At 38.5% G+C, this 23,240-nt stretch overlaps 1 protein-coding gene across 5 annotated transcripts in view; it reads right to left on the reverse strand.

Moving 5' to 3' along the window:
* Positions 1–23,240, reverse strand: part of LOC115223321 (OTU domain-containing protein 7B) — a 209,008-nt gene that overhangs the window by 15,717 nt on the left and 170,051 nt on the right. For 4 of the 5 annotated variants that reach the window (XM_029793833.2, XM_029793835.2, XM_029793836.2 and 1 more), the window contains 6 exons: positions 17,791–18,012; positions 13,835–13,933; positions 12,205–12,332; positions 10,517–10,665; positions 6,142–6,440; positions 1–1,695 (listed from right to left, as the gene is read on the reverse strand). The exon at positions 1–1,695 is cut by the window's left edge and continues 229 nt beyond it. In XM_029793833.2, coding sequence (XP_029649693.1) covers positions 53–1,695; positions 6,142–6,440; positions 10,517–10,665; positions 12,205–12,332; positions 13,835–13,933; positions 17,791–18,012 — 2,540 coding nt within the window. In that variant the 3' untranslated portion in view covers positions 1–52. The remainder of the gene's footprint in view (positions 1,696–6,141; positions 6,441–10,516; positions 10,666–12,204; positions 12,333–13,834; positions 13,934–17,790; positions 18,013–23,240) is intronic. The other variant, XM_029793837.2, reaches the window with a different exon arrangement.

The following is a 23,240-nucleotide window of genomic DNA, read 5'->3' on the forward strand; positions in this document are numbered from 1 at the left end:
AAAAAAAAAACCCCAATTAAAAATGTCTGTATTTTTGTTTTTTTTTATCATCTCAAATTTTACCCGGCTTAGCTGGATGGCATATGGCATCAGATTTGGTACTTTCTCTGTAACATTTCGAACATAAAGAATTTCTGTCAAGGCTTCCGTAGAACTCGCATCCTTTCGTCAGGCAATGAATTGGCGTGTTGGCGCCGTCCACCCCTGACACATACAACAAGCTGGTTTTGTTTGCGCAATCCATAACCGATTCGGCCTGATTTAAGTTGTTCTTCTTAAAACTCAGGTAGTCCACGTTGTCATAGTCAGGAGATGGTGTACGACAGCAGGGTTGGTTGTTGTTGACCACTATCGGCAAACCCCTCTCGTTCAACGCTAGTTGAGGCTGGACAGGTGTAAACTCACACGACGAAGAAACAGTAGTAGTACTAGTAGCCGCAGTGGTACTACTAGTAACTGTAGTAGTTGCGATAGATGTAGATGTAGTAGTAGAGGTAACAATAGTGATATCTTCATGTGAAGGTATGTTAGTCGACAACTGTTTCATCTCGCTGTTGAGGTCTGCATCCACGTCTTCTCCCCCGTAACTGTTGGTACTGCCGCCGCCGCCAGCCAAGAATTCCAGTGAAGAGGGACGTTGCTTGCCGAATGTTGCAGGCAGAGTCTGGGAGCCGCGCTGCTGCTCAGGCACACTCCTCGTTACCATGCCAACACTGGTTGTGGGAATAGTGTTACACCCCTTGTCCATGGCACTGGTGAAGAACTTGGACTTGCTATGCGTCTGTGCGTACATGGGAGCCGGGATCTGCTCAGACCATTTTCCATGACAAGGGTATGTATTGTAAATACCACCTACCTGACTTTTGCTTTTCTCCTGGTTCATCGCCTGCTGTTTTTGCTGAGAGTAACACTTAGAGCACAAATACGAGGTTTCCACAGTCCCGTACATATTACAGTCCGTTGTAACACACTTGGTCGGTAAACAAGACCTCTCCCGACGGTTTACAGCACCGCGACCGAATCCTTCCTCTTCACGTTTCCGACGACTTTCAACCTCTTTCTCAAATCTTTTATTTGCATTGAATAAATAATTACGAATTAGTTCTTTTTGAACTGAAGTTTTGTTTGTTGACAGTTTGGCACATAGGACTTTGTCTCTCTCGAGAAACATGGCTATACTAATAGTTAGTTTCGTACTTTGAGTGACCCCACCCCCGACCGACGTTGGTCGACTCAACTTTTCACCGACTTCCGGGGGTAACAACTTCCCCGATTTACCAATGCTGAAGTTCTTTTTCAGTTTTTTCCCCATTGATTTACCGATGCTGCCAAACTGTTTGGCAACTGTTTGCATCTGTTGACTCATCCGTTTCTCCTTCAAGTCTTTCTTCTTCTCTTTCGCCGTCGTATTCCCCGACACTGAACCTCCACAGCTACTCACATCACTCTGATCCGATTCGTGTGAGCCACAGGATTTCTGGTCCATACATTCAGTGTCTTCCAATTCATTAGGGTGGGTCATTGGCAACCAATCAAGCTCCAAATAGTTCTGTAGAAGCAGAAGTCGTTCATCTAAACCAAGTTCTGAAGGTTGAGGATTCTTTTCGTGCATCTTCCAGTTTATTTTATCCGTTGGATCATTCGGGAAGTGGATTGGGAGAAGTTCAAAATTAGGATCAACCAGAGGAATTGCAGCTGGAAAAAAAGAAGAAAAAAAACCAATTAATCTTTCCAATTAAATTAATTAAATCGGTAGATTTAAACAACAAAATGTAATTCAATTTATCTGAAAAGTTGGATCTTTTCACTTTGACTGGCAGGGAGTGGCTGTGTGGTAAGTAGCTTGTTTACCAACCACATGGTTCCGGGTTCAGTCCCACTGCGTGGCACCCTGGGCAAGTGTCTTCTACTATAGCCTCGGGCTGACCAATGCCTTGTGAGTGGATTTGGTAGACAGAAACTGAAAGAAGCCTGTCGTATATATATATATATATATATATATATATATATATATGTATGTATGTGTTTGTCTCCCTAGCATTGCTTGACAACCGATGCTGGTGTGTTTACGTCCCCGTCACTTAGCGGTTCGGCAAAAGAGACCGATAGAATAAGTACTGGGCTTACAAAGAATAAGTCCCGGTGTCGATTTGCTCGACTAAAGGCGGTGCTCCAGCATGGCCGCAGTCAAATGACTGAAACAAGTAAAAGAGTAAAGAGTAAAAGAGTAACTAAAAAAATGTTGAACTTGAAATTGCCGAAATGCAAGAAATTAAACAACAAATATGTTACAAACTACAGAATTTTCTCAAGAAAGCCAAGAGAAAAAGATGTTTTACGTAACACATTCTACCAGTATACGAAGTTTTAAATTTTTTAGTTACATAGAAATTATTTTTAAAATCTGCCGGTCAAAGTGAAAAGTTCTGAAAAGTTACCATTCTCATCATCGATGGCGAAATCATTTCAATGGCCACTTCCTCCTCATGGAGTGGATGGGATTTTGTTGAGGCAGATTTTTCTATGGCTGGATGCTCTTCCTGTTACCAACCGTCACCTGTTTCTCACTAAGGTAATATTTCCCTTCTTACCAAACGTGTTTTCAGGGAAGATTGGGAATGAAGGGCACAGCTTGCAGGACGGGGACATTTTTTTTTTTTTACAATTATTATACAGTGACAAGGTATGGAGACAATAACACACACACACACACACACCACACACACACAATGGGCATCTCTCATCTTCTGTCAACCACATCCACTCACATGGCTTTGTTTGGCCTAAGGCTATAACAGAAGATGTAGATATCATCATCATCATCGTCGTTTAACCCTTTAGCATTCAGATTAATCTAACAAATGTAATGTTTATTGAGCCTCGTCTGGCACCTGTGTCGGTGGCACATAAAAAACACCATCCGAGCGTGGCCGTTCGCCAGCCTCGTCTGGCACCTGTGTCGGTGGCACATAAAATCACCCACTACACTCTCAGAGTGGTTGGCGTTAGGAAGGGCATCCAGCTGTAGAAACACTGCCAGATCTGACTGGCCTGGTGCAGCCTTCGGGCTCCCCAGATCCCAGTTGAACCGTCCAACCCATGCTAGCATGGAAAGCGGACGTTAAACGATGATGATGATGATGATTATTTTGAATTCATCATGCACTATCACATAGTTTCAAGATTTCGATGATGTGACTGTTTATTTTAAAAGTGACATAGTAGGATAGGTGTGAGAAGCCAGATCTGGCTGATTTGAAGATAAAACAGGTAGACTTTTTTGGCCAGATATGGCTGGTTTGAATGCTAAAGGGTTAATGTCCCGTTTTCCATGTTGGTATGGGTTGGACAGTTTGACAGGAGCTGACCAGCCGAAGAGCTGCCCAAGCTCTAAATTTGTTTTGGCATGGTTTCCTCAGCTGGATGGCCTTCCTAACATGCCAACCTCTTTACAGAGTGTGCTGGGTGCTTTTATGTAGCCCTGGTACAGGTGTTTTTTACATGGCCCGCAAAATTAGGATCACTCAGCTGGAGAAGGACGTAGGGGACAGGCCCGTATGCAAGGGTAACCATGCTTTTATTTATCTTGGCATGTCTTCTCAATCAAACTGACTGGTTTGTGTATTTATGTGTACGAGGTCTGACCAATAAGTGTCCGAACAGTTGCCATAGTAACGAAGCTAAAGCATGCAGTGTGAAGCCACAGGGCACAGATTGACCGTGAACATTGCTGTGCATGCACACTATGTTTTAATGTTCTAGCTCACTTCTGATGTTTACAGCAGTGCTTGGAAGGAAGGTGTGTAGCGTGTTATCATCGCATTGACCATGACAGAGAAAGTTGTCATGGCGATACTGCTCAGAGGCCGATGCAAAGTTGTATGGAGAGGAGTGTATGAGCTGCACACAAGTGTATGAGTGGTCCTGATGTTTTGATGATGGCTGAGAAAATGTCGATATTGATGAACATTCTGGGAGACCCATGACCAGCAGGACTGAGAAAGACATTGCAGATGTGCATCTGCTGAGAGGCGAAATTTGTTGAATCCCCATCTGTGAGTTATCAGAAGATGTGCAGATTAGTTACAGTTCAGTTCAGTCCGTTATCACTGAAGGTTTGGGTACGAGATGCGTGTCTGCCAAGTTTGTGCCAAAACTGATTTCAATTGACCAAAAAGACACTTGGGGTTTCAGTTGCACAAGATCTTGATTGTGTCGAGAACGGCGAAAACATTTTGAAAACTTTGCGTAGGCCTCTGAGCAGGTATTGGCAAGCTTTTGGCAAAATTTGATGCAGATTTTCTGCTCAACTTTCTCTGTCATGGTCAATGTGACACTCACTTGCTACACACCTTCCTTCCAAGCACTGCTGTAAACAGTGGAAGTGAGTTAGAACATTAAAACTTAGTGCACCTGCACAGTAGAGTTCAAGGTCAATCTGTGCTAAGTGGCTTCAGTCTATGTGCTTTAGCTTTGTTACTATGGCAATAGACCAGATACATATTGATCAGACCATGTATGTATATACTGGGTCTGTCTTGAGCAAGACACTTTATTTCACGTTACTCCAGTTCACTCAGATGCCGACAATGAGTTGTAACTGTATTTCAAAGGGCCAGCCTTGTCATGCTGAATCTCCCTGAAAATAAGAGTACACATGTCTGCAGAGTACTCGGCCACTTACACGTTAATTTCATGAGCAGGCTGTTTCGTTGACCAGATAAACTGGAACTCTCATCGTCATAACCGACAGAGTCTCAGTAAAGGGTCTGTGTATCTTTTACTTGTTTCAGTCATTTGACTGCAGCCATGCTGGAGCACCGCCTTTAGTCGAGCAACTCAACCCCGGGACTTATTCTTTTTGTAAGCCCAGTACTTATTCTATCGGTCTCTTTTTGCCGAACCGCTAAGTGACGGGGACGTAAACACACCAGCATCGGTAAACACACCAGCAAGGTAAATAATGTACATAATTCCTCATCTCTTAAATATAGAACTGTGTGTGTATAAAAATATATATATATATATATATATATAGATATATATTGGTAAAACAGTAAGATAACAAAAGAAAGAAAGAGACCTCAATATTATGTAAATAGAGGAAATTTATCTATAAAATAATATGTTACATTACTCGATAGTAACTCAGAGTTTTATCTTGGCTATCGAGTAATGTAACATATTATTTATATATATATATATATATATATATATATATATATATCAGTTGAATAAAGTTACATGGTCTGGCTTTCATGTTTTTTATTATTGTATTTTTTAAAAAATGCTTTTTTTTTTACAAACTTGAAGTGTGTTAAACATTAAAAAAATATTTTGTAATGTACATAAAGTTCAATTAGTGCTTCCATACTTTCATAGTAATCATCAGACTTTGAAATGTACTTAACTGACAGTTAAGTTCATGACAACTGTAGTAAAATGACAGACTTTTTCCTCTCTCTCTCTATATATATATATATATATATATATATATATATATTGGTACCAATATATATATATATATATATATATATATATATATATATATATATATATATATATATAGGTAAACACAAGGACAGAACTTTTCGGATCATGCCCACATGTGACTAAATTTCTGTTACGTTTTTGGTCCCCTAAAGAAAACAGCTAGAACATGCTTTCTATGTTATGTCCCAAGAAGGTTTTTTTATCTCATCACACATTTTATATATTTTTTATATATTTTTTATGTATTTTTATATAATTTTTATGGCGAAAAATGCGAGCGATGTATAAGTATGCAGGCAAACAGAGTTATAACACAGTAATTTCCCTTTGTATAACGGTATTTTTTCATAGCGTTTTCAAATAGCCAGATAACCGAAGAGATGTCGTGGATTCCCTCTTCGGCATCTGAAACTCAGAGTTTTATCTTGACTATCGAGTAATGTAACATATTATTGTATATATATATATATATATATATATATATATATATACACACACACACACACATGCATACCCTCACAACATTCATATCTGTGACCCTTCTAAGGTAAAAAAAACAAAAAAACAAACCCAAGGTCGAGAGAGATCAACCTGGCATTTGGGTGGCAAACAGAAGCAAAAATGGGGTTTATGGAAAAGCATCAATACCTGAACACTCTGAGAGTTTATCACTGTAGCAATCAGTTGCCATGGGCACCAGAGCAGAGAAGTGTGCAGCATCATAGGTGAGTAAGAGTGGTGTGTGGTTCGAGGTGTGGCAATCACATTCTAGCGGCAGGTAGATCCCTCCGAATGGGATGGGTGCCAATGCTTCTCCATTAGCATCACGAAGAACTGTATCAGCAACAACGATAATTGGTCTTTGGAGAACATGAGCAAGTACAAAAACATGGAATTCCTCCAAACTTTCATAGACCACAGGCGATGTGCCTGATGGTGATTTCAAACTGGAATAGCAGAAAAAAAAAAAAAAAAAACAAGTCAAAATATTTTAATTAAAATGTCTGAGATAAATTGCTAATAAGATTTTAATTAGACTAATGTATTTGATGAGCTATAATTAGCACTTTTTCCCAGCAAAAAAAAAAATTCAAAAATTCACCTCAGGTTTTATATGCAAAGTTGGTCCACCTATACGCTGATTTTGGTCCAAGATGCTCACTACACCTTGCTAATTCTAATCCAGATGGCCTCGTCTACCTGAATTAAAGCTCTTACCATTCAGATACTTGCTTTGAATTAATCATGCATTATCTCTTAGCTTCAGGATTTCAAAGATGATTTCAAAGATGTTTATTTTTAGACTGACATTGCGGGTAAGTGTGACAGGCCAGATCTTGAAAATAAAACAAGTAGAATATATCTGGGCTGGACATAGCTGGTTTAACCCTTTAACATTCGGATTACTCTGCCAAGTGTAATCCTTATTCACATTATTTTGAATTAATCATGTATTATCTTACAGTTTTGAGATTTTGACAACGAAGTTGCTTATTTTTAGAATGACATTGTAGAATAGGTGAGAGAGGCCAGATCTGGCCAGTTTGAACATAAAACAGGTAGAGTATTTGGGCTGGATATTGTCAGTTTACTCTCTTTTATTCTTTTACTTGTTTCAGTCATTTGACTGCGGCAATGCTGGAGCACCGCCTTTAATCGAGCAACTTGACCCCGGGACTTATTCTTTTTGTAAGCCCAGTACTTATTCTATCGGTCTCTTTTGCCGAACCGCTAAGTAACGGGGACATAAACACACCAGCATCGGTTGTCAAGCAATGCTAGGGGGACAAACACAGACACACAAATACACACACGCATATATATATATATACATATACACGACGGGCTTCTTTCAGTTTCCGTCTACCAAATCCACTCACAAGGCTTTGGTCGGCCCGAGGCTATAGCAGAAGACACTTGCCCAAGGTGCCACGCAGTGGGACTGAAATCGGAACCATGTGGTTGGTAAACAAGCTACTTACCACACAGCCACTCCTGCGCCTAATGCTAAAAAGTTAATAATAAATAGTATTTACTTGACATCATCATCATCATCGTTTAACGTCCGCTTTCCATGCTAGCATGGGTTGGACGGTTCAAAAGGGGATCTGGGAAGCCAGGAGGTTGCACCAGGCTCCAGTCTGATCTGGCAGTGTTTCTACAGCCGGATGCCCTTCCTAATGCCAACCACTCCGTGAGTGTAGTGGGTGCTTTTTACATACCACCGGCACAGGTGCCAGGGGAGGCTGGCAATGGCCATGATCGGTTTGTGCTTTTTTATGTGCCACCGGCAAAGGTGTCAGGGGAGGCTGGCAATGGCCACGATCAGTTGGTGCTTTTTTATGTGCCACCAGCACAGGTGCCAGGGAAGGCTGGCAATGGCCACGATCAGTTGGTGCTTTTTTATGTGCCACCGGCACAGGTGCCAGAGAAGGCTGGCAATGGCCACGATCAGTTGGTGCTTACTTACGTGCCACCGGCACAGGTGCCAGGGGAGGCTGGCAACGGCCACGATCAGTTGGTGCTTTTTTATGTGCCACCGGTACAGGTGTCAGGGGAGGCTGGTAACAGCCATGATCAGTTGGTGCTTTTTTATGTGCCACCGGCACAGGTGCCAGGGGAGGCTGGCAATGACCACAATCAGTTGGTGCTTTTTTATGTGCCACCGGCACAGGTGCCAGGGGAGGCTGGCAATGGCCACAATCAGTTGGTGCTTTTTTATGTGCCACCGGCACAGGTGCCAGGGGAGGCTGGAAACAGCCACGATCGGTTGGTGCTTTTTACGTGCCACCGTCATGTATTTACGCTTGGGTGATTTTTTGCATTTTTTCAGCTGTGACTGTTAATTTAATTTCTAGATTTCGTTATATTTTCAGCCATAGATGAAGTACTTTTATAATGTTTTGTAACAAACTTCTACATTGCTTTAACCCTTCAGCATTTAACCCTTTCGTATTCAGATTATTTTGTCAAATGTAATGATTTTTCATTGACATCGTTTATAATTAATCATGCTTTATTTTGTAGCTATAAAGTTTTGATGATGAGATTGTATATTTCTAGAATGGCATTGAAGGGTAGGTGTGATAGGTTGGATCTGACTAGTTAGAACATAAAGCAGGTAGAATATTTGGGCTGGATATGGCCTGTTTAAATACTAAAGGGTTACCGTATTTATTTTGAAATACTAAAGGGTTACCGTATTTATTTTGAGATGCTCTGTGTTTCTTTCAATTAATTTTAAATATAACAAAGAATTTAGTAAAATAACTTGGTTATCATTTAACTAGTATTAGGAACATAAATTGTGACTAAGGTTTGGCGGAAGATTTTAATTCAAAACTTATGAAAACAAAACATTTGTACTAAAGAGCCAGAGCCGGTTTCAGCCGGGTTGGTAATGAAAGGGTTAAACCGGCCATATCCAGCCCCCAATTTTATGTTCAAACTGACCAGATCTGGCCTCTCTCACCTACTCTAAAATGTCATTAAAAAAATAACAACAGCAGCAAACATCACTGAACTCTCAAAGCTACAAGGTGATACATGCTTAATTCAAAACAATGTGAATAAATAAGCATTATAGTTGACTCTGTAGTAAATCTGGTTATTGAACTGGTGAGATTGTTGAATACAGAAGACTGGAAATGACTGGCTGTAAATAGGCTTTACTCTTCTAAGAACGAGGGTCTGGTATCTGTCATTAGTTGTTTTAGTCATGAACCTAGCTGACCAGGAGTCAGCCACGTTTAGATAGTATTCCAAAGCCTCGTTTTGCGACTTTCTGGCGAGATGATGGAAATAATTGCAAGTAGTAATAATAACAGTGATTATTACCACAAATTTATTGTGGAAATATGACTGGTTCATAACAATTGGTTGAAAAAAAAAAGCAAAAAACCAGTTATTAAAATAAGTAATTGAACACTGATGGTAGGCATTTTAAATCATCTGAAAATTCAAAGAAACAAACTTGTTATTGATTGATTGATTCTAGTTTCAGCTAATGAGCTGTGGCCATGCTGGGGCACCGCCATTATATCATGTTTTTAATCAAAAAATTAGCAGAATGGGTTTTTTTTTTTCATGGAATGATTGATAAGAAAATGGGATCCAAACATGGCCACTACCATCCGACTGAGTGGCGTAAAGGTACTCGCCACCGAACTCCAGCCTCTGGCTCACAAATGTGCCATCCTCCTCTTTACCAGTACTATGGGGGGAGGGGGGAAGCATATAATCCACAGACACTGGGAAACTGGCCCCTATAATTTTATATGACTCAGGAAGGATCTCGACTCCTTTTTTAAAATTTTATCCTAGAGTTACATTGGTCATGGATGAGACAGCATATCATATATCGGTTTTAGGAAGAGTAGCCAACTGTAGGAACGATGCTAAAGCTGGAGCTATTGCTCGACACAGCTTGTCGGATCTTGTCAGACCATTCCAATCCATGCCAGCATGGAAAAATGGATGTTAAATGATGATGATGATGAGAGCGGTGGTGATGGTGGTAACGACAGTGATGATGATAATGAGTTCATCATCATCATCGTTTAGCATCCGCTTTCCATGCTAGCATGGGTTGGACGGTTCAACTGGGGTCTGGGAAGCCAGATGGCTGCACCAGGCCCAGTCTGATCTGGCAGTGTTTCTACAGCTGGATGCCCTTCCTAACGCCAACCACTCCGTGAGTGTAGTGGGTGCTTTTTACGTGCCACCGGCACGGAGGCCAGACAAGGCTAGCAAACGGCCACGATCGGTTGGTGCTTTTTACGTGCCACCGGCACGGGGGCCAGGTGAGGCTGGCAACGGCCAAAATGTGCATCATAAAAAATATCACTGAGGTCACAAGATGGAAACTATTGCTCTGAGATGTTGATCATAAAAGAAATGACAGGTGTTTTATCACGTGAATTTATTGGAATAGAGAAAGCATAAAGTTGAATATAATACCACCACCACCACCAGCAGCATTACAAGCTCCTGCACTCCCACTACTGGTGCTATTTCAGCTTACCTTTGGTTAGCTTGAGATGAAGGGGACGACGAAGGAGATGAGGCACTGCCAGTAGTTGTAGACATAATAGAACGAGGTTTAGGAGACGCTAACTTCAACAAATTACTCCATTCACTTTTCCATTCATCTTCAGAGAAAATCAAACCAGACTGGAAGTAAAAAAAGAAAAAAAAAAGAGAGATGAGTTGGGTTGATAAAGGAGGAACATTCAAGGATAGGATTTTGGGTGTGAAATACCATTTTAAGAAATATTGCATAGAGAATTTAAAAAAAACCAAGTTTTCAGTAAATTAACACTTAATATATAAAAATACACATCATCTCCGTAACATATTGCAGCTTCTAGTTTTTTCAATAATACATGTACATTATGTATGTCATGTAGATGAAGATTTTAATCTACAGTTACTTCTATTACATATTTTGTATTATATATATATAATAATAATAATAATATTAGGGAGTATAACTCCAAACTTACAGGGAAAAAAATCAATTTAGTATTAAATCAAATTTCACAATATAAATGTATAATATATATATAAATTAGAGAAAAACCACTATTAGGCAATTCAAACAATGATAGACATAAACCAAATCATATAGAAAAATAAAATATATTATAAAACATATATCTAGATCACAAAAAGTACAAAATAATGTACTTTTAGTGATCTAGATATATGTTTTATAATATAATTTATTTTTTCTATATGATTTGGTTTATGTCTATCATTGTTTGAATTACTTAATAGTGTTTTTTTTATATATATATATATATATATATATATAAAAGAAACAAGTTAAAGATAATGCTCTATACATATTCTTCCTTTATTGGAGAAAATCTGGCTTACAGCTGTTTCCAGTAATCGTTATAGGTACGTTACTGATAGGTACTATTGATCAATTGAGATGACATATGAACAACCCAAGAAAAATAATGCTACATTCATCAGAGCCATTTCTGGTTATAACAAGCAGAGCACAGAATATATATATATATATTATATATATATATATATAATATATATATATATATTATATATATTAGAGACAAAACCACTATTATGCAAATCAAACAAAGAAAGACTTAAGCCAATACATAAAATAATTTATATAAATTAAAATTTAACAATTATAAATAACCACTACGATAGTTCATAGTTTAAAACTCAACAAGAAGGTTTTGAATCCACCTGAAGAATGTCTCAAAGATGTGCTGACACGAAACGATCGTAGTGGTTATTTATAATTGTTAAATTTTAATTTATATAAATTATTTTATGTATTGGCTTAAGTCTTTCTTTGTTTGATTTGCATAATAGTGGTTTTGTCTCTAATATAATATAATATTTTACTATAAAATTGGATTCAATCCTAAATCTGATTTTTCCCTGTGAATTTGGATTTATTCCCTAATATTTATTATTATATATATATATATATATATATATATATATATATATATATATGCACACACATTATTATTATTATTATTATTATTATTATTATTATGGTCTACTGGCTTAGAGGTCCCTTAGGTTTCAAAACCCATATTTGCAGGCATTAAATAATTGTCTACAAATATGGTTTTTGAAACCTAAGGTATCCCCTAACCAACAGTAAAATCATGTAAACAAAAAAAACAGTAAGAAAGAAGGCCACCAGTGAAGGTGACCCCTTACCTCCTTGTTCAGAAGGGTCTGCTGCCACCGCCAACGTCTGTACAGTGCCCCTCGATAGATTTCCTTTGTCATCGTGTCATAAAGAGCTTTACGAAGTATCAAATCTCTATCTTGCACACCCCACATAGCTGTCGGACAAATATAAGAGAGAAAACAACATCAGTTCTTTGTTGAACGTCACAGGACGGTTTCGAATTTTGGCACATAGCCAGCAATTTCGGGGGGGGGTAGGTTAAGTCGATTACATCAACCCCAGTGTTCAACTGGTATTTATGTAAAGATGGGCAAAATGTTGCTAAGCATTTTGCCAGCTTGCTGCCTTAGAAGGGAACAATACAGGTTTCAAATTTTGGCACTAGGCCAGGTGATTACATCGACCCCCCAGTATTCAACCGGTATTTATTTTATTGAACCAAAAAGGATAAAAAGGTAATGTCGACCTTGGTGAATTTGAACTCAGAATGTAAAGACAGACAAAATCCAGCTAAGCATTTTGCCCAGCATGCTAATGATTCTACCAGCTTTCTGCCTTAGATGGAAGGAATATTGGAGATGTTTTGGAAACCCTACATCAGGCGTTCTCAACCATTTTTTAATTAAGGACTCCTTTGATTACTATTTTATTATGGTGGACCCCTGTAGCCATTCAATGTTTAAAAACTAGTTTTATAGAAACTTCTTTCAAAATTCCTATTTTGTTATACACACATGAACTTGTGTAGATGGAACTATGTAAGATGTTGGAAAAAGAAACCTAACTGTTTCTTGCAATACAAACCAATACATACATCCAAAGAAACAATTTTTTCAGAGACCCTTAAAATACTATTGTGGATTCTCAAAAATCTTATATGGACCCTGAAGAGCCATATGAACCCTTGTTGAGAAACATTGCCCAACACCACCGTCATCCTCTCTCTTCTCTTTCTGGCAGACCACAAATGACCAAAATGGTAAGGCATCAGAAGACAATCAGCAATGTTGCCCTTGGTTCACATTACACCACTCTCTGTGTGTTGTAATGTCAGAGACAAAGATCTCCCTTTTCGCACTTGAACAGCCACAGTCTACCTAGCTGTTAACGGGTACCACATCAACAGAACCAACTCAACACTGTGAACAGCAGTGGTGATCATGACAGATCTCCATCCACCACCACAACCACCAGGGCAAGTGTCTTCTGCCAAAGCCCTGTGAATGGAAACTGGAAGAAACCCATCATATACATATAATAGATGCTCGACCCACACATTTGATAGTTGTTTACACCCAGTTTGGCTTACGATTAAAGAGGTTTTAGTTGTGACCATTCCACAGGACAGCATATATAGGACTGTGTATGACATAATGGAGAATTTAGCTGTTATTTCTAGCAGGTACAGCTACTACATATACTGAAGCTCCCGTCTCATTTTTATTGTTTCATTTATGATGATGATGAGGAGGAGGAAGAGGAGGAAGTGTCGGGTGATTGACCTGAACAAAAGAAAATAGATGAGGTCAACATCCGAATGAACGGTTTCCCATCTTCACCTCTCATTAACATCTAATTAACTAACATGACGCCATTAATATTCAGCAGGGTTAATGAGTACATTCATTAATGAGAGAGTCGACAGCGGGTACTCACCTAACGAAGCTGCATGTAAGAGACAATTACCATCACCAGTTGTAGCCATTGGCATTAAACGTTGACAAACACCTACAGTTGACCACCAGTTTAAACGGCCTGAAAACAGATTCAGCAATCATTAGAAAATACACTCATAGATAAAGATAGTTTTGTATATATGTATGTATTGGTGTGTGTGTGTGTGTATGTGTGTGTGTATGAATATATTACATACATATAAGAGGGATGACCACTAAGTGGACATCCATTATGCTAAAGGTAGACCCCATATGGTCTGACCACTAAGAAAAGATTGTCCTCAAGAAAATTCAGCAAACACCAGAAAGTAAGCGATCAAGACAAATGAAAAGATACAAAATATAAAGATATGAAGAATTTTCTTGAGAACAATCTTTTCTTAGTGGCAAGACCATAGGAGGTCTACTTCTAGCATAATGGATGTCCACTTAGTGGTCATACCTCTTATATGTATGTAATATATTTCTGAATCTTCAGATTTTTCAATATGCTAGGCCACTGGTTTTAAATTGATATTAATCAAATTAACATTCAATTTTTCACCCTTATTATTTTAAATTTGAATATATATATACACACACACAAACATATACATAACACACATATACATATGTATATTAAATACACACACAACTACATATATGCATCTACACACACACACACACAAATATGTATATACACTCACACAAATACACATACATACAAATACATAATCACACACACACACACACACACACACATACAGTCCTTGACTCAATGGATCCTTGTCAAACCATCTAACTCATGCCACCATGGAACATGGACGTTAAATGATTCTATACATGTGTGTGTGTGTGTGTGTGTGTGTGTGAAGGCAAGTGGCCTAGTGGGTAGAGCAGCTGGCTCACAATCATAAGGTCACGAATTTGATTCTTGGTGACACATTGAGTCCTTGAGCAAGACACTTTATTTTGCTTTGCTCCAATCTGCTCAGCTGGCAAAGAATGAGTAGTGTCTGTAATTCAAAGGGCCAGTTTTGTCACATTCTGTGTCATACTGAATCTCCTTGAGAACCATGTTAAGGGTACATGTGTCTGTGGAGTGCTTAACCACTTGCATGTTAATTTCAGGAGCAGGTTGTTCTGTGGATCGGATCCAGTGAAACCCTTATCCTCATGACAGATGAGGTGCCAATTATATGTATATATCTATATCTATCTATCTATCTATATACTTTATTTAAAGCAGCAGAAAATTCAACAAAACCTGTTACTCTGAGTTTCTCGTTGTCGTTCATCGGACAGTTTTTTTCTAGCAAAAACTGTCCGATGAACGGCAACGGGGAAACTCAGAGTAACAGGTTTTGTTGAATTTTCTGCTGCTTTAAATAAAGCATATTACTCTACCACTGGTATTTGAGTACTCTTTTTTCCACCTTGTTTCACATTTATGTGTTTACTCTGGCATCTATCTATATATATATATATATATATATATATATATATATATATATATATATATATATTATCTATATATATATATACTAGCAGAAATACTGGTTAAAGAAAATAATGAAATTTTAAAATGCCTTTTAGATCTCTAACATGAAACATAGACTATACAGGTCTTACCTCCTCCTAACTGAGATACCAGCTTTATACTTAATGACCTGGCATTTCCCAGGTTATTGGGATTATGCAGTTCTTAACAGTAATTAGCTGAGGCACATTAATGTCAATAACATATTTTGTTCAATGTTCTCACTATTAAAATTGTTAAAAAAAACAACCATGTAGTTCTTTGTCTTTACAATCACCAGATGTCAGTACTTATTGAAACATGATGAACCTGAAAAGGCAGACATTTGAGAAGAACCGGCCTGCAAGCACTCCCCTCATGTTCATAAGTACATTTAACAAAAATTCTATCAGATGACAGGAGTAGAAAGAAATGTATTGAAACAAATCTGGAAATCACTCACAGTTTAATTATCTAAAGCTTCTAAATATACAATGTTTTGAGTGTGTCCTTTAATCTCTCTATATATAAAACTGAAGTTGTCTGTGTAAGGCAGGTTTGGTAGCCTTCAACTAACACTATCTACTCCGAGACCCTGCGGCGCAAGTTGACCAAAATTGAGAGCATGATAGAAGAAGGCTTGCTCTTCCTTCCGTAGAAGAAAAAATTCAAATCGGACCATGTTAACTCCAAAAATTATTTACGTCAAAAAGGTGCTTTTTTTCTATGAAAATTCTTATTTTTTACGATTTTTTGACTGCTGTGTCACTATTTTTCGGTGTATTTCAACCAGAAAAAATGTTCACATAATGCAAAATTTTTACTTTTCAAAAATTCCAATTCTAAAGGTCGAAACAAACCCGAGCAACGCCGGGCGATATTGCTAGTTGGTGTATAAATGAAAAGATTTGGGGGACTTCCTACTCACTAACATCCTACATATAATTGCCCATGAGAGAAGCATAATGGATATCCACTTATTGGTCATCCCTCTTATATGTATGTAATATATATGTATATGTATATATATGTGGAGGCGCAATGGCCAAGTGGTTAGGGCAGCGGACTCGCGGTCGTAGGATCGTGGTTTCGATTCCCAGACCGGGCGTTGTGAGTGTTTATTGAACGAAAACACCTAAATGCTCCACGAGGCTCCGGTAGGGGGTGGTGATCCCTGCTGTACTCTTTCACCACTCTTTCTCCTACATAGTGTGTCCTGGGAACTGGAACTGTTTAAATTCAAAGGAGAGGCCATATGGGAGTAACAGGATCTGTGGAATGACGACATCCTCACCCTTATAGTTCCCAGTCATAAATGGTGTCTCTAGGACATGGGGCTGCATCACTTTCACCACCAGTCTGGTGCCGTTGCTCAGACAAGGTTGATCCAGATTCCTGAGCAGCGTCATTGGGGTCCCCTTTTTAAGTGTTAAGTGGTGAGGTAGCATCCCAGATTGCTGTAGAGAGTTCAGGAACTCAGTTGGAGAAACTACAGCCTGGTACTTAATTTATCGACCCCGAAAGAATGAAAAGCAAAGTTGACCTCAGCAGAATTCGAACTCAGCATGCTAACATTTCTGCCAGCTCACTGCCTTAAGACATATTACAACATTGCCACATATATAGTTATATCGCACACACATAAACACTTTGTAATATCATGCATACACACACACACACTGTAAGATCAAAGACATGAACACACATACATGCATATTACATACATGCATACATATTACATACATGCACACACACACATACATATTGTTATATCTGTTTCTTTATTGCCCACAAGGGGCTAAACATAGAGGGGACAAACAAGGACAGACAAACGGATTAAGTCGATTACATCGACACCAGTGCGTAACTGGTACTTAATTTATCGACCCCGAAAGGATGAAAGGCAAAGTCGACCTCGGCGGAATTTGAACTCAGAACGTAACGGCAGACGCAATACCTATTTCTTTACTACCCACAAGGGGCTAAACATAGAGGGGACAAACAAGGACAGACAAACGGATTAAGTCGATTACATCGACACCAGTGCGTAACTGGTACTTAATTTATCGACCCCGAAAGGATGAAAGGCAAAGTCGACCTCGGCGGAATTTGGACTCAGAACGTAACGGCAGACGCAATACCTATTTCTTTACTACCCACAAGGGGCTAAACATAGAGGGGACAAACAAGGACAGACAAACGGATTAAGTCGATTACATCGACACCAGTGCGTAACTGGTACTTAATTTATCGACCCCGAAAGGATGAAAGGCAAAGTCGACCTCGGCGGAATTTGAACTCAGAACGCAACAACAGACGCAATACCGCTAAGCATTTCGCCCGGTGAAATTCGCCCGATATTCACACATACATATTTTTATATCACACACACACACACTATGCCACACGTTTAAAATAACCAAAGATATGCTACGCACCAGCTTGTTCAAGTGAAACTAGTGTTGATGTTTCGACAAGGTCTCGTTCCAGAAACATGCGGAAATCTTCAGAATAAACCGACAAGTCAGGTAAGACAAAGGTTTGGGTATACATATGGTCATGGCTGGATTCTTCAATGTCTTGGAGAACATCGTTCCTGACTTTACTCACTAATGGCACATTCTCGACTGTATTCGATATTCCACGCTTCAATTTGTGATCTGAAATGACAAGATTTGAAGGAATTAAAGACACAAGAATTTGATTTCATCATCATTCATTATTTAATATCTGTGCTCCATGCTGGCATGGGTTGGACAGTTTGACAGGGTCTGATGTGTCCAAGGACAACATCGTACTCCAATGTCTGTTTCTACAGCACTTACCCAAACATTGCAACAACATGGTTTCTACAGCACTTATTCTTTTACTTGTTTCAGTCATTTGACTGTGGCCATGCCGGAGCACCGCCTTTAGTTGAGCAAATCGCCCCCAGGACTTATTCTTTCTAAGCCTAGTACTTATTCTACCAGTCTCTTTTGTTGAACTGTTAAGTTATTTCCCTTAGTTTATTTTTGTTTAATCTTTCACTCTCTCCATCCATCCATCTATCTATAAATATATAAATGATCAGGTGTAGTCTATCAACTATTTTGTTAATGATTGTTAATTATATATCAATATATATACACCCATATATATATATATATATATATATATATATATATAAACATACATACATATGCCCTCCCTATATAATAAATACCCTCAATACATACATATATATATATGTGTATGTATGTATATATATATATATATATGTGTGTGTGTGTGTGTGTGTGTATAAACCAAACAACTTGGCAATCTGTGCCAAAAATCTCAATAGCTCTTCCTTAATTCATCGTCTGATGCCAGAGATCTGAGATTGGTGAAGTGGATTTATTGATCCGGAATTTATTTTATATAATATTTTAAATCACTGACATTTTTACACAAAAAGAAAAATCTCCCCTCACCCACCCACTCTCACAAAACAACAACAACAAGAATGATAAGAAAAATTGTTGACTAAATAAAAAATTAAAAATTTTCTAATTTCTGTTCTTGTTTTTTTTTTTGTTGTTAAGTTAGATATAGGATTACAAATTTATTTTATCTTTCTAATTGAAAGTAATAATAATCCCTTTCTATTAAAGGCACAATGCCTGAAATTTTAGGGGAGAGGGTTAGTCAATCATATCGACCCCAGAATTTCACTGGTACATAATTTATTGATCCTGAAAGGATAAAAATCTAAGTTGATCTTGGCTGAATTTGAACCCAGGACATAGCAATGGGTGAAATACTGCTAAGCGTTTCGTCCAGCACACTGCCTTAATAATAATGGTTTCAAATTTTAGCACAAGGTCAGCAATTTCAGGGCAGGGGTAGGTCAATTACATTGACCCCAATGTTCAACTGGTACTTATTTTATTGACTCCAAAAGGATTAAAGGGAAAGTCGACCCTGGTGGAATCTGAACTCAGAACATACGAGGTAGTATCAAAAAGTTCCCGGACTAGTCCTGCAGCACACCAACAGATGGCAGCACACAGTTGCATGCACAGTGAGAGCTAGCAGTGACCTTCATGAGGCAGTGTGCCAAGTGACATTGCTGTGTTTACTTCACAAGTCGTGAAATTTGTGTTTTTTCATGATCATGTGTCTGCTGTAGTCTGCGATTTTGTCTTGGACAGGAACAAAGAGCCGACGAGAAATCTACTACAGAGACAGTGAGCCTGCTTCAGCAAGCTTATGGCGATGAGGCAATGGGTCATACGCAATGTTCTGAGTGGCACAGGTGCTTCAAAAATGGAAGAATGTCCCTGGAAGACAATGATCTGAAAGACCTACCATGGGCATCACCCCTAGAAATGTGGCATTGTGCATTGAGAATTTGTCCTCCAGGGCAACCCATCAATCAAGAGTTCTACTGCAATGCTTTGAAGAGTTTGAGGGAGGACATGTGGTGAAAGTGACTGAATCTGTGGAGTGTGGTGAACGGGATTCTTCATGACGACAAGGCACCTTGTCACCAAGCTCTCCTTACTCGTGAGTTTCTCATTAAAAACAACATGGTATCGCTTCCACACCCATCCTATTTGTCAGATTTAGCACCTGCAGACTTCCATCTCTTCTCCCAAGATGAAAAATGCAGCTCAAAAGACATCGTTTCAACATCATTGTTGAGGTCCTGGGCGAATTGCAGAAGGTCCTCAACTCACTTATGGAAAATGACTTCCAGGCTGGATTCCACAAAGTGGCAGGAACACCAGGACAGGTGTATTGCTGTGCAAGGTGATTATTTTGCAGGGATGATGCTAAAACTCAGGTAAATAAATTTTTTTTTTATTAGACATAACTCGTTTGGGAACCTTTTGATGCCACCTCATAAAGATGGATGAAATGCTGCTAAGCATTTTGCCAAGTGTGCTAATGGTTCTGCCAGCTCACTGCCTAAATAATAACAACAAGAGCATTCAGAAAGCGCAACCTCCGCCAAAGCAATACCAATGTCCTCTCAACGATTAGCCAGAGATGATTTTTTTTAAATGAGAACATCTCAAACTTGACTGCTCTTACAAATGAGAATACTAAAAATGAACCTGACCGCCCTCAAAAGTTAAGTAAAGAAATAGGAAAAATAATCCAGAATCCTTGTCCGGTACCAGATTGATCCAAAAATCTAATCAGTTTGTGCCAGTCACAAGGCCAAACATCCCTGAAAGTTTCATCCAAATCCATCAAGCGGTTCTTGAGATATCTTGTCCACAGACATACAAATATGACTGAAAACAATACCTCCACTTTCGCTAAGGCAGAGGTAATAATAATAATAATAATTTAGAATGGAACGTTCTGTAGAACTTCTACAAAAAGTTTGTCTCTTAGGAACAGGAAAGATTATCAGAAAGGTTTTGAGCACTTGAAAGACTATTGAAAATTTGCTGGTATCTAAGGTTACAGGTAGTAGATCGCTGCCCGCATAAATTCTATCAAGAATAAGACCAAACCTAAGTCAAGTGATAATAACAATAATAATTATGGATTGAGAAAACAGGTATAAAACCTAGATTAGTGCAGCTCTAGAAAACAGTTTTATTAGGGACAGTTAGGATACTTAGGAAGGTTCTTGACATCTATGGTTACTTGTCATAGCTTGATGTCAGGAATTTTTTTTCAACAGCCTAATCTGTTGAGCATAAAGGAAATAATAATAATAATAATAATAATAATAATAATAATAATAATAATAATAATAATTATAATAATAATAATAGTCTATAAAAGAAATGGAGAAACTTTCAAAATACAAAGACCTGGAAATAGAGGTAACCAGAATGTGGAATCTAAAAACAGAAACAATTCCTATCATAGTAGGTGCATTAGGCATGATAAAAAAATATTCAGACAAATACATAACAAAAACACCAGGACTTACAAACACATATAACATACAGAAAATTGCACTACTAGGCACTGCACACATCCTACGCAGAACACTTTCCATACAATAACCATCAGAGCATCACAACAAATCACAGCACATACCCAAGGCACACAGAGCTGCGCTCGGTAGTGAAGTGAAAGCACACTATAAAAAATAAAACTACTGAATAATAATAATAATAATAATAAAATAATTGTTGTTGTTATTAAATAAAAAAGAAAAATGTTTTCTAATTTTTGTTTCGTTGAAGTTAGATATAGGATTGGTGGCTTATTTTTAATTTAACTTTCTAATTGAAAGTATTTAAACATACACAGTAATGATTTTAAGTGTTAGAACGAGAAATATCAATAACAAAATAAACAGAGAAACAGGACCATGAATTAATTATTATGGAGTCAAATTAATTTCTGTTAAGCAGCAACAATCAAAATTAATAATTAACCATTCAATGAATGTAAACTGTCCACCAAACTCTCATCATTCCGAACACTTTTTATTGAGTACAAGCTGATGAGGGGACATCAACGTGGTTGCTTGGACTTGCTAGAAATAGAAGTCAAATGTGTCTCAGATCTCACTAAGGAACCATTTTTTTAAAACATATGAACCCCTTCGATTCCTGTGATTTCAAATGAATTGTTTTACTCCTTATCGTTTGGATTACACTGTCACATGAAATTGTTTGTTTATTCACATTGTTTTGAATTAACCATGTATATTATCTCATAACTTCAAGAATTCAACGACGACATTGTAGGATAGGTGTGAGAGGCTGGATCTGGCAGGTCTGAACATAAATCAGGTTTGAATGCCTGAGCTGGATGTGACTGGTTCGACCCTTTGGCGTTCAGATTGCTCATCATCGTCATCGTTTAACGTCCGTTTTCCGCGCTAGCACGGGTTGGACAAAAATTTCTGGAGATGCTGGGGATTGAACCCGGGGCGTCAAACGTAATTCCCCATTCATTCACATTGTTTTGAATTAACCATGCATTATCTCATAACTTGAAGATTTCAATGATGTGATTGTTTATTGTTAGAATGACATTGCAGGCTAGGTGTGAGATGCTGGATCCGGCCAGATTGAACATGAAACAGAATATTTGGGCTGGATATGACTGGTTTAACCCTTTAGTATTCAAATTACTCTGTCAAATCTAATCCTTATTTATTCACACTGTTTTCAATTAAATCCTTCATTATCTCATAGCTTTGAGATTTCGATGTAATTGTTTTATTCTTAGATTAACATTGTAGGGTAGGTACAAGAGGCCAGATCTGGTTGGTTTAATCCTTTAGCATTCAGATTACTCTGTCAAATGTAATGCTTATTTGGTCCCATTGTTTTGAATTAATCTTGTAGCTTTGAGACTTCAATGATCATCATCATCATCATCATCATTTAGCGTCCGCTTTCCATGCTAGCATGGGTTGGACGGTTCAACTGGGGTCTGGGAAGCCAGAAGGCCGCATCAGGCCCAGTCTGATCTGGCAGTGTTTCTACAGCTGGATGCCCTTCCTAACGCCAACCACTCCGTGAGTGTAGTGGGTGCTTTTTACGTGCCAGACGGAGCTGGCAAACGGCCACGGACGGATGGTGCTTTTTACATGCCACCGGCACGGGGGCCAGGCGAGGCTGGCAACGGCCACGATCGGATGGTGCTTTTTACATGCCACCGGCACGGGGGCCAGGCGAGGCTGGCAACAGCCGTTGAAGAATAGGTATGGGAGGCAAGATGTGGCTGATTTGAACATAAAACAGGCAGAAAATTTGGGGGCCGGATATGGCCAGTTTAAATGCTAAGAGTCAACCCTTTAGCATTCAGATTACTCTGTCAAATGTAATCCTTATTTATTCGTATTGTTTTGAATTAAGTATTATGCTGTAGCTTCAAGATTTCAATGGGGCATTTGTATATTTTTAAAATGACATTGTAGGATAGGTGTGAGAAGCTG

Source organism: Octopus sinensis, linkage group LG22 (assembly GCF_006345805.1).
Source record: "Octopus sinensis linkage group LG22, ASM634580v1, whole genome shotgun sequence".
Taxonomy (NCBI): Eukaryota; Metazoa; Mollusca; class Cephalopoda; order Octopoda; family Octopodidae; genus Octopus; species Octopus sinensis.